This window comes from Cygnus atratus, chromosome 2 (genome assembly GCF_013377495.2).
Source record: "Cygnus atratus isolate AKBS03 ecotype Queensland, Australia chromosome 2, CAtr_DNAZoo_HiC_assembly, whole genome shotgun sequence".
NCBI classification, from domain to species: Eukaryota; Metazoa; Chordata; class Aves; order Anseriformes; family Anatidae; genus Cygnus; species Cygnus atratus.
Genome location: NC_066363.1, coordinates 36,992,122 through 37,007,925, shown reverse-complemented (window position 1 = coordinate 37,007,925; position 15,804 = coordinate 36,992,122). Strand labels below are relative to the sequence as shown.

Here is a 15,804-nt window from a genome sequence, read left to right as displayed (position 1 = left end):
AAGGAGCTAGTCCTGTAGAGGAATGTAAGACGTTAACTTGCATTAATGCTAGTGATCATCCTCATTCAATGGAAAGTTTGGCTTCAAGAAGAAATTTGGCTCAGAGCACAATAGGTTATGAAAGTTTACCTTAACGATACCCATGCCTAAAATGAAGGGTCAAGGCTTCATCAAAAAAGACAGTAAAGCACTGGTGCCTATCAACGCAGTGTAAGAGTTACTCTATATATACTCCATTACTCCAGATATATTGGCACTAACCCCAATTCTGTTCTTAGGCTTTAGATTTCCAAAGTCTAACCCTAATTCCTACCTTAATTATAACTGTTAGACTCATGCCCACAACTCCCCTCACCCTCATACCTCCCACGCCCAAACCCCCCTCCCTTGACCTCAGGCCTGTTCCTAATGCTGAGGGCTGTGCAGCAGCCTGAGGAACAATACAGGTTCCTCAGTATTTGGATTCTTAACCTAACCCTAACAGTTACCTTGTTAATAAACACCAGTTGTGGTGTTACCTTGGTTATAAACACCAATGGACCCCAGGCTCCCTTCTAATCTTCTTGGGCAACAGCATATGGTAAATTGCTTCTTCATGCACATTGGTCATACACATACCCGCCCCACAGCAGAACAGAAAATAAGGTGTCTTCAAATTTGTGTTCTTCAGGATCTCTAGTTCCAAACGCTGAAGTTAACCCTAATCCTCATTCTAACCTTCATCTTCATAGTGACAAGTGACTCATACTTTTAGGAAAGAGAACACTTTCATTCCTCTCAGCTTCAGCCTCCCCACATCATGAGGTCTGCAGGACCATGCAGTGAATGCAGCTTCCAGCTTCCAGTGGTAAACTTGGTTCATAACATCCCCAAGAGCAACGTAAACTGCACCCTGACAGGTTCCCCACTTATAATCCCTTGCTCATTTCTATGATAGCTTATAAGGTTCAGGCCTCATCTGACACATGCCTTCTTTCTCTCTGCAGTCCAAACACCATCCTGCAATCATCCAGGTCTTTCAGGCTTTGAACTCCCAATCCTGGTTTTAGCCATAGCATCAGCATAGTTATAACCAGAAGACCATGCCTTTAAAGAGAATGTAAGATACAGGTTCCAGTAAGACTCACCGATGTGGTAAATATGCAAGCCCTACGGCATTCAGTAATATTAAGTTTCTTAAGGCTCAGATTTCTGAATCTTAACCATGATCATTGCTTTAATCAAGGAATGAATCTCTACAAGCTAAGGAACATAAAACGTATTGATGCTCTTACTCTTCTTATCTCCATGAGCTCTATAGTCTCTTCATTGCCTTTAGATAGCTTTAGGGGATACGGCAATATAATTCTGCTTTGAGGATCCAGTTAGATGGCATTCTTCTCCTTGTGTAAGTGTTTGTCAATTACCTTCCTGCTCAGAGTTTTCAATGGTTCCTGCTTATCGGCAATGGGGTCTGTTGGCACTCAAATTTTCTTCCTCCCTTTTCTGCAGACATAGAGCCTGTATTTGTCAGCAAAGACGAAGGACGGCAGGCAGGTCCTTGCTGCGTGTGCCTATTGAGCAGGGTTTGGGGAAATTGCAGCACGGGGGGGAAAATGTCAGCCTCTCCAGCTGCTGCTGCTTTGGGGAGCTTGAACAGCTGGAGAAGAGCCTACATGTGAAGACATCAGTGAGCCTTCCTCCCACCACTATCTCCTTTCCTGCTGTACCTGGCCCCTTCTCATCAGGGCAGCAGCTCTGTCCTGCCACGGACTCAGCTGTGGGGGGAGCGACAGTGGCAGCACTGACGTGGCTGTGGGCTGTCTTTGTCCTGAGGTGGGATGGAGGGAGAGCAGCAGCTAAGATGGGTTCGGGCAGTGTCCTCCCTCCGGATGTGTGAGTCCAGGTGGGGCCCTGTGCAACCATGGTTAGTCAGCTCTTGGTGTCCTGTTTGCACAGATCGGCATCGTGCAGCGTTTGAGCTTATCGCAAAAGACACAGTGCTCCACGTGCTCTGCAAACTGCTTTCAGTACCTACGCTCACTTTCACCTCTTTGGCAATGGGACTTCAAATCTTTCTTCTGCCCAGCTGACTGTTACCACAGGCACTCCTGGCACATCTCAGGTCTTAAAAACACCTGGGTTTTGCCCAATACTACACCCACAATCCCTCCTCCCTCCTGTATCCTAAATTTGACAGTCACACTGCTCAGGTCTTTCCTTAAGCACCTTGTCTCATAAGAGATCCCACACCTGATGTACTCCTTCCCAAAATCTGAGGTCACTCATCTCTGCAGATGTCTCCTTCATTAATCTCAAACCTTGTGTGAGCTTTGAGACTGCTAAGTGCATAGGAAACTGCAGTCTTACCTTTTGCTTAAAATGAATGTGGTACTGAGTGACCTGTTCTGTAGCTTAAACTACTTTGCTAGAGAATGGAGGTGAGGAAACTGTGAATACTGTGGGCATAAAGGGGAGAGCACGACTAGGATGTGTGGTGTGTGGGATACAGGCTGTAAATATCAGACTACGCTGTTCTCATGAAAAAATTCATTCATTTAGTTCTCCCAGCAGATTCAGAACAGTTAAACCATACTGCAGTGAGTCTTGCAAAGGAAGAGCTAGGAAGAAGAGCCTTCAGCAGCTCCACAGCACGTACGAACGTGACTGTTATAAATCATTAACTCCATGCAATGTTTTACTACGGACGGCTAAGACAATTCTGCGTTATGGGAGGTGAGCTGTCTCACCATGGTAGCTCCAAGGACCAGTTGTATCGGGGTACAGACAGCACCCATCACACCAGAAGATGGGGCTAGCAGAATGGCATTTGGGGAACGTGCATGGATGCTGCAGTACAGCATGACTGCTGCATGAAGGCCTTCCTCCAGGACCTGGAGAAGAACAAGGCTCCTGCCTAACATTCAGCTGCAGTGAAATCACAGAATCATAGAATCATCTAGGTTGGAAGAGACCTCCAAAATGCAGCTATCTCACCTGCTTCCCAGGACGCACAGCTGCATTAGGTGACATGACCTCGCAGGGAAGTTACACCAGCACAACCAGAACCTCCTTCAGCACCTTTCAGATGACTCTGACTGCTGTCTTGTAGTGCCTGGTGTGAGATCGATCATCACACTCTGCTGAATGCTTTGAAGCAAAAGGAAGGTGTTATGTAACCCAGTCAGACACAGCATTTTTTCTGTGTACTGGAGTACAGGCTTGCACTGACTGTCAGCTCTATGGAGACAACTCTGCTGGCTTTTCATTTATGGTGAGTCTGAAGCAGAGATATTAGATCTCAAAGATGCTGCTCAGACCCAGGTACAGCTGCGGTGGCCACAGCGTGTCTGCCACAAGAGACCAAGTGTGTGCAGCACAGGGCAGCACTAATGGGGTACGGCGGGGACAGGGTCCTTCTACCTCCACAGCAAGCATGTCCCTGAGGACGGTGGCTATGCATTAGCCAAGGCACACATGGAAGCTTCATTAGGTATTTAGTCTTTGAGATGCAGAATCATATTTTTCCCCCCACTGAACAGAAGAGAAACTGCTGCCCCTCCAAAGACACTATGCGTGGGTATTTCTAAACATACTGCTTTGAATCCTTAGGCTGGTATGTATGGTATAGATCCCAGACTGTAAGACATGTGAAGACTACCAGATTGCTAATGGTAGAAGGAAAGGGAGAACCAGAAGCAGAATGGCTTGTGTTCCTGCGAAAATAAAAATAATGTACTAAAATATATATATTGTTTGCCTTTAAAATATAACACTTTACTGAACAGACTGGAAAAAATAAATAAAATCATTGCTACTCAAATGTCTGCATTCAAGGGATCAGAAAATTGCTATGATTATATTGATTTTTGGAGAGCACAGAATTGATTGGATTGATATTTTTGATTCTTTGCTTGCTTAAAGTTTTACACAGAGGTGGTTCAGAGTGATGACGGTAAATACATGTGCACAGAGGTTTGGTAGTATGGGCACCCGAGTAACACCGAAACTGCTGGCATTAATAAAACTAAGTTTTCCAAGTATTTTCCAGCCATGTCAGGATGATAGTTGGAGATTGATTTTCATTCGATGGTTTGCCATGTGGACAGTGACAGACACCAGAACTCTTTAACACATTTAATGGGATTTTCCTTCCATTTACACTATCATAAATTACAAAGCATATTTCACTTCACAAAATAAAACCATTTCCAGATCATTTTTATGACAGTATTAAGTAGTACGTAACCTACAACAAATAGTCCTGTACAAGTCAGGAGGATCTATAGAAGTATTGGGAACTCAGACTATTTAGCTTTTGCTCTGCAATGTGGGTTAATCTATCTAGCCCTTAGTTATTTCTCTAGAAGACAACAAATTTACAGTAATACCCTCCATTTCCCTTCATTATCATAGTTACACATATTTTTCAATTTGAATAGAAACATGTGCTCCCTGAAATAATTCAGGAAACTGAGTTACCAAGCATATGATACAAATGATCAAGATGAGGAATTATTATAGTTCTTTTGTATTGAAAATTGAGTTTGGTAGTAAAGTATGCTGATTTTCTATGCTTGCAGAAACATCTCATGCTGAGAAACAGTTTTAACATTAAGAATAAGTTGCAGTTAGACTATGAACTCTGTAGGTCAATGTTTGTGAGGGGAGAAAAATATTAAAATTTGGTAATAATTAAATATACCAACTTCCACATTTCCTACATATTCTTGTTTTTTATCTTTTTTTTTTTTTTTTAAACAAACCATCAGGAAACACATTCAAGAGAAATACCTACATTTTCAGCAGATTTACTGTACGTTTATAAATACAGAAACATGACAAAACATAGCTTGATTTTTACAGAAAAAAACAAATCCTTCATACTTAACCCAAAAAGTGCTAACTTTTCAACAAGGCCAGAAAATATCCAGTGTCCCAGCATCACTTAACTTACATATTAATGTAATCAAAAAAAAAATAAATCTGGCGTGTGAAACTGATATTGCCACCAGGACTTCCAAAAATTCTCAATACCATATTTTATATGGGAGTAGAAAAAAAAAAAAGAGAGAGAAAATACTATGTTTCAGGAAATATGAAATGGTTAGAAGTGTACTACACAATCTTAGAATGCTAGTGCCTAAATGCAAAGAAACCTAAGGAAAGTTGGAATACACACAAGATTCTCCTTTAAAACATTTGCCATGAAAGAGGTATGTCAGGATAATACTGCATTAGTGGTAATTGTTTTCAATATATCATAGCAAAAATGCAGGAAAGAATTACATGGAAAATAATCAATGCACCGCATTGATTTATAGTTTGCTAAAATAAAATGTCATTCTTTCAGCTAGGTAAAGTAAAAATATCTTTATAATATAGGTTCTGTTTCACAATTGACATATATAATTATGTCTTATGGAGAGGGAAATGTATAGCTGTATACAAGTAACACTGATTAAGTACCTTTTTGCTTCTCTAGCCATATTAAAATACGTTTTGTGTTTCTTAATAAGTTAACAATAAAATTGTTTGCAACTTCTCAAAACAAATATACATCTGAGGCAAGGCAAAAGATACAAGGTGAGAGGATTTTTTCTGACCTTTTTTTTTTTTTTTCCCTTCTACAAAGAGGCATATGTCTATGAGACATAGGCTTTCCCTAAACATTTTGGCATCCATCTGCAACTTTGCAGAAATTGAAGTGCAGCCAAGGAACTCTTCCTTTATTTTTTAAAAAAATTAAAGAAATGTTGCTTTCCCTTCAAACTAATTATTTTTAAACAAATGGCTTTGAAGATGCACCTATGTTTGTCTAAAAGAGAACATCCTCATTTTCTATTAGAATTTGCACAATTAGCTTCTGGTACCGCATGTCATTCAGAGTAGCCAGGGTACTGTCCTCTGGAGGTCTCATTAAAGTAGGCCCAAACACTATTCCCAGGTTTTCAGCATTCATAAAATTCTCCTTTTCATGCAAAGTAACCCTAAAATAGAAGAAAATAAATAAAAAGGTAAGTAGTTCACTTCCCAGAAGAAAAGTACATATTGTATCTTAACCTGCAGCCCTGCTTCACATTAAGCATTGCCAGATAATGACATTTTTTGGCAACAATTTTTACTTTCACTCAGTATAGTACCTATTTCCACAGTAACTATTTCCATTGCAAGTACAATGCAATTATGGTGGGGTTGTGTATTCATTCGAGTGCCTTTAAACACCCCTCCTGCAACTCTTGAGTGATTATTCTACATGGCTACCCATTAACGTATAATAAATTAGTGGCAATTTCTTTTTTCAAAAACGGAATCCTGGTTGAAATTGTGATGTATGGGGAAGTCCCCTACTCTACAGTAATTACATTTCTCTGTCATGTTGTGCTTGGTGTGTGTCATGCGAGGTATGGATGCTGACCATGAACCCAGTATTTCTTTTGATGACCAATGGCAATGGCCATATTGCTCACAGACATGCTTCCAGCCTTCAGCAGCCAACCTGATCACATATTTCTGGCTTGCTGGCTATCTCAGGCCAACCAACAGCTGAGTTATTCTGTTTATTCTTTATATTTAGGAGTAGGCTGAAACCTGGAGCAGTCCAGAAAGGTGGCTTGCTGTGTTTTGTTCTGTGCAGGCAGGCTCCATGCAGCTAGAAGTCAGATGGCTACAAATGCCATCTATCCTTCACAAAGACCAGAGGCACTTCTAGAAGGATCCCAGGCTGTTTTGTTCCCTGACATGGGTCAGGGATGTAAATTCTAGAGAAGATAGGCCCCATGTGGCTGGAGCAAACACTGACAGTGGAGAAGTCGGTCCTTAGGCCTACTGGAAAATGCAAGGTCTGCTTCCACTGGTACAACTGGACCGCATCAGTGTTGTCCCAGCAATCCTTTGGCATTTGAGGGCTCTTGCACTGCTGTTTAGAGACAGCTGAGGTCTCTCATTGACCAGATACTTGATGTTACTAAGTAGAGCCTGTGTGAAGTTGGACAACTCTTCCACGCACAAATCCTCTGCAAGGGTGGAGCACATCTGGTTTAGGAGCCAGCTCTTCTGGCGACAGCTGAGACCACCCTGGCCATAGCAATTCCCAGCTGGAGAGCAGCTGGGCAGTGGATACCACCAGGGGAGCACAAAGAGGCTAAAACCTGAAGGGACGTTCTAGTCTTCTCATTGGCAAGGTCCATAAAAGACCAGGTTTTGTTTCTGCCACTACCTCTCTGCAAAGAGTGGATCTACCAAGGCAAAAACACCTTCTCTCTTTGCTTTCAGCTCAGGAATCCATTAATGCCCTTACTCACAGTTGTGTCACCACCTTGTATCATATTTAGCACAGATACATTAGCTGTTGCTTTGCAAGGAGGAAAGGCAAACCAAGGCTGCCTAGCTCCAGCTGCTGTTGTGCAAGTATTATATGCTCAACACTGCTTTCCATCTGTGCCTGTATGCAGCACGGGTGTTGAACAGCAATGTGATGACACCTACATCTTACTATACATCTTACTAGCACCTCTGTGCAGGTGTATGGGGCTTGTTGCCAGCATGGCCTGGGGTGAGCCCAGGAGATTCAGCTTCACTGAAACTCCAGCATGGTTGGAGTTTCACCACAGGGGGGACTGCTCATTCTATTGTATTTCCTCCAATTCTGAGTAAAATGTCATCAGAAAGAAAATTCCTATTTGATTGAAAAAAACAGTTAATTAATTGACTGACAAGCCCATTCTTCACTGCTGACGTTATCCTCTGCAGGATTTTCCTGACTATGCTAGGGTATTCTTTCAAGAGAGGAGAGAGAAAGGCAATAAATAGATACTAGAAAGGTAGTTCTACTTTTTTTCAAAAGCAACACAAAACACACTGAACTTCGCCTAAGCTCAATTTTGTGTCCCTTTCATTTGGTAAAGGAATATGAAGTGCTTCTAACAACTCAATGCATTTTCTTTTCCGTTAACAATGAGTGCTGGTATAGAGGCTATGGCCCTGCAGTCTTTACATAAAAGACTCCTTGTGATCAGCACGTTTTCTTCGTGCAGGAAGGACTTTATGGAGCTGGAGTTGGGACGCTATGTTTAACCTACAGAACAGTATAACCCGAACCTAGAGGAACCTTCCCTCTATCTCTTTGAGATCTCACTGTCAAATTGTCCATAGGAACTGGCATGTGCTTGATTTCAGTGCAGGTGCTGAAAGCTACAATTTGGAAAAGGAAAGCAAATGTATTGCATGGCATGCAAGTAATTCAGAGAGTTGGATCAATCAGCTGTTTGACTTTTTTTGTCTCATCAGTAGTTCAGCTCAACAGCTGAACAAAAGTCTGTACTGCAGTTCATGAAAAAGAATGAAGGCAAGTAAATTGGCTTCTTGGCTATTAAAACTCTACTGCCAGGACGTGAAAGCACCGCTCTTGTATGTAGGTTCCTGGCTTGTCTGCACCTTCCACAGGCTTTCTTAAAAGCTTATGTGGTTCATCTTGAATTGTCTGGGCAGATGTGCTGACAAGGTTGGGTGTTTACACATCTCATTTCTGCAGAGTCCAAAGGAGCTCCTGCATGCCCAGGTAATGTCTCATCAAAAGGAAGAATTACTCAGTGTAATGACCTGAGACAATTCAAAATGAAGAAAAGTCTCTGCATAATGAGAACTGAATTAAGCATGAAATGCACATCACACGAGCTCTCTGATGCATTTTTTTTGTGAGTTGAGGTCTCTTCCTTTTCATGTTGGCATTAATACTGCAGGATAGTGCAGATAAAAACCAGAAAATTCTCAAAAGGTGAGTAGTTGAATTCCTCCCTTATCCCCTTTTTTGTTGTTTCCAAATAGCACCATAAACTTTAACAACAGAAAAGGGATATCTCAGGCAATGTACTCTTAAATGAAGGCATACTTTGAGATGACAGTGTCAGTCTTTACTCAGTTTCAGTTTTTAAAAGCTTACAAACAAGGCTTTCTGAGGCTTTCTCTTTTCTCCATGTAAAGTGGAGTTAGCATGTATTTGAAAAAAATTTTTGCTTTAAATTAGAGTGAGACATCCTATCCCTCTTCAGAGCACTTCATAATTTTCCTATGTATCTAGCTAAAAACTTTGAAAACCTGGCAGTACATTCCCAAGTCACAAAATTAAATTTAGGCACTTTCAAAAATTTGGCATTCCTTATGAGTAAAGAAGTTTTGGAAAGTGAATGAGCCAGTGTGTGTTTAAAACCAAGAGACATGAAATAACTGGAAAGTGCCTGTATTGCTTTTACTTGTAGTATAAAAATAGGCCCTTTCTGATTCTTGGTTTCACGATGATGTGAGCAAACAACTAGTAATAGACAGCTCCTTCGTTTTAGGGTTATAGTGCATCAAGACGAAGCAGGAGGTAAGGGGAGGCACAAGCAAAGCATGATCAAATGACTTGCCACAGAACATATAACACATCTCTAAAGTACCTACCATTCCGGTATTTTTTTCAGGTATTATCTGCCTCAGGGAAATGTGACAAATCTCAATTAACTCTTCAAAGGCTTGCAATGATCTGCAAGCAAAAGGATCTATGCTATATATGTACACAGTTTATAGTCATTTATACAAATATAGCTTGTCTGTTTATTTGTAATGTTGCTGTTTTAGTGGCAGTGCCTTAATGGAAGCTTTATTGGTGTTTTCTGTAATATCGCTCTTTTAAAGCAGAAAATTGTTATGCTTTTCAAGAATTATCCCGCATGCCAATTAACTTACTTTTTGAGATGAATCATTAGGTATCTAAGTGTCTCATAGTGAGCAGCAGGGAGTAGCATCAACACTTCATGTATTGCTTCTAGTCGTTCATCAGGATTGGAGATTTCTGTAAAAACACCAAAGAGGATTAATGTTAATAGAGCCTTTCATTTGTAAACAGCAGTAATTCAGGAAGATAAGTTATTATTATGGAGTCCTTTACAAGCCATTGACTGTGCTTGCAGGGATAAACACTAAACTCATAAGCAGAAAGCTTATCAGCAACTTCTGCAACCTCAAAAGAATGGCTGTACAAAGAAATCAGCAAAAAAGACCACCCAATAGTCATCTCTATGGTCTGCAGCTCTAGCTACAGGTCTGTATAGGTACAGTACCTGAGCTTTGTTAAGTGCCTCTTCATACGCTGCCTGGAACTGACTCTTTAATAAAATCTCATGAATGATTACTTCCGTTAGCTGCCCAAACGAGACGGGACCATGGATAAAGCATATGCTTTAGAGACTGTTCTTGCTAATACTGGATGGAATATGCTAAATTTTAGGTGGAGAGACTAAAGTGACATGGAATTACATAAACAAAGTGAGATTGCTGAACATATTTAAGTATGTAGGTATCAGTGACGTGAGAGTATCAGTGCTTACTCAACACTTTTTGGCAATCTCTCTAAAAATATGAGTAGGATTTACATGTGTTTTACACGAAAAATACAGATTCCTAAACTGTGAACTGAGTCAGTTATATGTCTCCCAAGACTTTTCATAAAAATGACACAAGGAGCTTGAAATTTTAGAAAAGTAAGAATCTTTATGTCCTGTTTTTAAGGGATTTTGTATTTTGTGATTTTGTATTCGTGATTTTGCTTCCCCTGAGCATATTATTTATAAGACAAGTGGCAAGCAAGGTTAAGTTTTTTGACTAAGGAGAAAGAGAAGTGTGCAAGACAGAAGTGCCTGTGGCTGCCAGGGCAGTGCAAGGCTGGGGGAGCCAGAAGGGAGGGAACCCAGCATGGTGACGCAGATGTCTTGCTTATTGGCACCTTGTGCCATTTCAAAATCACGAAGGATACTTTTTAAAGAAAAAAATGAGCTACTTCTTAGGTACCTCACATCTTTACATCTTTTTGTTAACTAGTCAGTATGTTTCTACTGTGCATTTATTTATTTTTTACCTGCATGAAATTCCTTCTCCATTAGCAATCAGGCAAAAGTTTCATGTAAAAGAAGCACATGTCTGAGAAGTAACAAACAGAACAATGCCCTTCTTTCCAATTTGTTGTCTGTCTTTTCCTTCAATGTGAACAGCGTTATGGATGGGAAATGCGATTAAAGAACAGTACCAATTACTATGCAATACTTACTTGCTGCCTCTATGAATTTGGAATAGGTGTCATAGGTGATCACAGGAATCGGTAAGTCTCTGAAATACAGCTTCAGGGCCCCAGCAATAATGTTTATGTCTGGATAAATACTGGCAGAAATATCAGCCTTGTCACCATCTAGAAGAGGAAGAAGAAATCTTTTTGAAAACAGTCTCATTCTGACTGAAGCAAGGCAAGGCTTCTAATTCAGATTTACTGTGTCCAACCTGACAAGAAAAAAAACAACCTGAAAGCATTTGGAAGGCTTAAATGAGAATATATTGCTACCAACTTCACAGTGGATGAATGAGGAATGGTGGTTTCCATATCATTTAGTAAATAATTTATTTGCTGACATCTTTTGGTGAGGCTGGTGGTTGCAATGACAATATCTGCAGTGTAGCATCTCACATCTGATGTTTAATGTTGGATGAAAAAGGCATGTTAATAATACATTTGTTGAATTTGGCCAATTTGTTAAATGTTGAAATTAAGCTATTAATAGCTTATCTTCCTTTTGTATTTTGTATCCACAGATCAATGCACAGGAATATAAATCCCTATTTTTATTTGCATTTGGGGAAACAGAGGCACAGAGAAATAACATAAATTTCCCATGTCACCAGGAGACTAGTAGCAAAAATCAGAGCAAACATCCAAATCTTTCCAGTCTTGCACCAATCTATCTATGCTGATTACCTAGTCAGAAAGCCTTTTTATTTTCTGGATGCCTTCTAATGTCTTTGTACTTGAATTATGTATTTGTAGCAAAGATTTGAATTTAAATAGACATGCTATGGCATTTAGCTACACGATTTATTCTCAAATGTGGATTCCAATTTGTTAAATGAATATGGATAGTTGTAATGGATGAACAACTAAATAGATGAATTATGCAACCTTAATGATGTACTTTTTTTTCCCCCCAATATATTGTAACAGCTACCCAAAACTCCATTATGGACCTCTTTTAATCACAAGTTTAAAATTTCCAGTTGCTGCTGGTCAGCCCCTGACCAACGCATGGCTCACAATGACTGAAATTACAAGAACTACCAGCAAGGATGAATCAACGTTATTTTCAGGTTCAAATAACTATGTCTGTTCTCTACTATCTAGTACCTTAACACCCATTTTCTTCCCCACTCTGAGAAATTTGGGTGTCATTCCCTCCCTGGAGGACGTGTCCATTCTCCTCTCTGGGCCTGTCCCTTGGTGGTCTTAAGCAGAAAGACAGGATAGGGCAGTGGTCAAGCAGGGACTGATGCTGTCTGTATTTAATCCCTAATTTCAGCTCAGGCTGCTTTGAGATAAGTTAAACCTTTTATCCTTTCAAGTGAGGATAACAGCACTTCCCTCACTGGAGGCAGTGAAGATAAAGACAGTAAAAACTTGGGACCACACGATGGCTGGGGCCATGCAAGGTTAGGCTTGCTTCAGCAGTGGAAGTGAGTCCGTTTGTGTCTGCCAGGAGGTGCAAGCACAAGCCTGGACTGTTTACCACCGAGGCGCTGACACACTGATAATCCATTGCCTTGCTTGTCTCACAATAGCTGGTGCTTGTAGACATACCCTGATGTAGACAGATGAGAGGCTGTGCTTGATACACTGCTTCTAAGATGGTGATAAAGGCTTTCACAGCAGAGTAAAACAGTTTATATTGATTGTAGACGTTTTATACAAACCTATGGCATTAATCTTGAAGGAATATGTCCTGTCCAATGTATGCACATAATTCTCATTAAGACTAATAGCCCTACATGTTCTCATCAAGAGGAGATTATATGCTTAAGTGTTTAAAACAAGCAGCCTTTCTTGATGCAGCTGAGCAGTCTGAATACATCCATCAGCATTTAATTTAATACAGCATCAATAACCCCTAGGACAATGTTTACACTGCCCTAGTCTTTTGTTTAATCCACGCACTCCAGGCCCGGTAGCATTAGTCCTATAACGCTTTGTGTGGAGAGTCCTTTTTAATTGATGGACACCGAGCACTCAAAATGCTACACTGGAAACAGATCCTTTCAAGGAGATAGCAGCTGCATCTGGACAGATATAGCAAAGCAGAGGGTTGCATCTATTATCCAGGTTGCCGGTGCACTAAATGAAAGTGTTATTTATTTAGTACTTTCGCAAAGCAGCCCAGCACGCTTCCTTAAAGGGGCACTTCAGCTAGAGGTACTTCAAACCACCTCTTATTTACCTGTTGCTGCAGGAAAAATGCATTAATTCCCAAGTCAAAGATTTTTCTTCTCACTTCAGAGACAAATGTACATCCATTGGAAATGCACCGAAGATTTTTTTGGAGATTTTTGCTAAGCATAACAATATGTCTGTTATAATGTACCTACACTTCTGCAGTGGGTATTTAGGGGAAGATGTATTTTCCCTTCCTTTAATAGATTTTGGATTGTCTTTCTTTTTTCATTTTCAGCCACTGAAGGCCCTTTGGCAGGCTTATGTCTTATATTCACCAATTTCCTGGATTTGTATTTTTATTTAAACATGCTTAAAATTCAAAGCACTATGAAAAGAAAATTCATCCATTTCAGGTAAAGTCATAACACCTATTTTACAGAGGTTCATCTACACTAACACATTGTATGAACTACATCTATTTCTACATCTATTTTATATGCATTATATGCACCTTCTGCATTACCACAGTTGTCTTTTTAACTCTTCAATACAGTAAATTTCCGCAGATTGTATTTAGCACTTTCAGCATCATTGCACTTTCAGCATCATTGTAGAGACACTGCACATGATTGAATATATTAATACTGTGGTTTTTTTTTTTTTTTTTTATATTGGATTGCAAACATGCAGTTCATTTAAGCTTAATATACCTAATCATACCCAAAACCCATCATCCCCCTTTCCTTGTTACTTTGACTCTCAACATATTCTGCAGCATGGTGTTGAAGTCTGAACATTCAAGACTTTCTTTTTTCTGTTCTTCTGAGGTTTCAGTTGACTTTGGATGCCCAGAAATATATCATTAGTTTATTAAAGAAGGAAATGGAGTAAGTATTACATTCTCAAAGTCTCAGCTATGCCCTCTGAATACTGAATTACATTTCTTTTTTTTTTTTTTATTTGGAATTTGACAGGTTTTCTGACACACTAGCAAAGGAGTGTGAATATGAGTTAAGATCCCTTTGAGTACTCATGTAATATTTAACAGCATAATATTTTTAGCAAGTGTATTGTACCAGCCAGTCATACAAACAAGTGGAAGGACAGAATGCATTTATGACAATGGCAGCTCTGTGGGTAAAGCACACAATGAGTGTTTTATTGCTGTCGGAGCGCCACAGCTCAACAATGCTCACAGAGAGCAACTGTTGTTCTACAGCACCAACATTCACAAGAATAAATCCACATTATTCCCCCCCATTCTCATTATGAAAATCACTGAAATGGAACATTGTCGGTGCCTCAGAGAGCCCAACTCTCGCTTACAGCAGGGGTATTTACACCACTTTGGCTCTGCAAGGCAGCCTTTGCTTAGACAAGATAGGACCAACTTTTCCTAATTTTAAAAATAACTCTCACAGCTTTACAGCCAAAAATAATATTCCATGGAATGCCATTCTCTTCCTGAGACGTTAACTTTCAAGCCTGACTTTGCTCTTCTGTTCTCACTGTAATTCTTTGGAAGCAACAAGCCAGTGTTCCTTTGACAAGGCTGGAACAATCAGTCATGGGGAGGACTGACTTCTGTCCATTGTGCCCCCTCAGCTGCAAGTGAAATCAACAGGAGAGGTGCCCTATGGCTGAGTCAGCCCCGTGCACCCAGTCCATACATCATCCTGTCTTCCCTACCCCATGGCTTGATGAAGAAAAGTTCTGAAACCAGAGAGCTTCACGGCATTATTTGAACTATGCGTCCCATGTATTAAAATAACAGGATTTCAATTTTTTCTTTCAAAACCACTTATTAAGAGCTGTATTTCCAGAGATGCAAAAGCATACTAGCGCATTCAAGCTGGGTGCCCAGGGAGTGGCTCAGACACAAAGGAGAGGAGGAGGTCGGCAATCACAGTGTGCCACTCTGTGACTGCAGGCACCACGCAGTGCCATCCTTCCCATAAATTGCTCAACTTCCATTTCAAGCTAGCTAAGGTGTTTATCCCTACTTTTATTAGAAGCTTCTTTGGGAGCCTTGCTTTCAGATGGTTAGAAAGTGGCCTTTAAATTGTCAAGCTAAATTTATTCATGGCCAGAGTATAGCCTCTAGTATCGTGCCTGGATTATCAGTTAGATTAAACTGCTTTCTTCTTTGGTTCCTACCTCTGCTCTCAACTTCTGCTTTGACAGCTAGCTATTCCAAGCTCTTTTAAAACACATTTACTTTCTGCTATGCAATAAGCTCCAGGATGTCTGACATAGTGACATGGCCACAGGTACAGCTGCTCCTGTTGCAACACTTATCTATTAAGCAGAACTGATCAGGAATTTTCCATTTTACATTTCAGACAAAAAAAATCCTTTTTTTTTATTTTTATTTTTTTGCTACATTTGTGTTAATTTCTTGTAGTGAATGTGGAAACAACAGTTTTGTAAAACTCCCACAAATTTCACTTTCTGGGCAGAAAATGAATTTTGAACAAAAACCTTCCAGGCACTCCTGGATGTGGGACTATCACAGCCTGCACCTGGCTCTCAGCGCACTTCCCTCCCAGCTCTGACACATGCATGAGAGATTTGGGATATTTCATGCCCTTGGGACACTG

At 40.3% G+C, this 15,804-nt stretch overlaps 1 protein-coding gene across 1 annotated transcript in view; it reads right to left on the bottom strand.

The window, feature by feature from the left end:
• Positions 1-4,101: 4,101 nt before the first annotated feature.
• Positions 4,102-15,804, bottom strand: part of CHN2 (chimerin 2) — a 165,678-nt gene continuing 153,975 nt past the window's right edge. The window contains exons 11-13 of the mRNA XM_035556385.2: positions 11,063-11,200; positions 9,706-9,811; positions 4,102-5,969 (exon numbers count right to left, since the gene is read on the bottom strand). Coding sequence (XP_035412278.2) covers positions 5,798-5,969; positions 9,706-9,811; positions 11,063-11,200 — 416 coding nt within the window. The 3' untranslated portion in view covers positions 4,102-5,797. The remainder of the gene's footprint in view (positions 5,970-9,705; positions 9,812-11,062; positions 11,201-15,804) is intronic.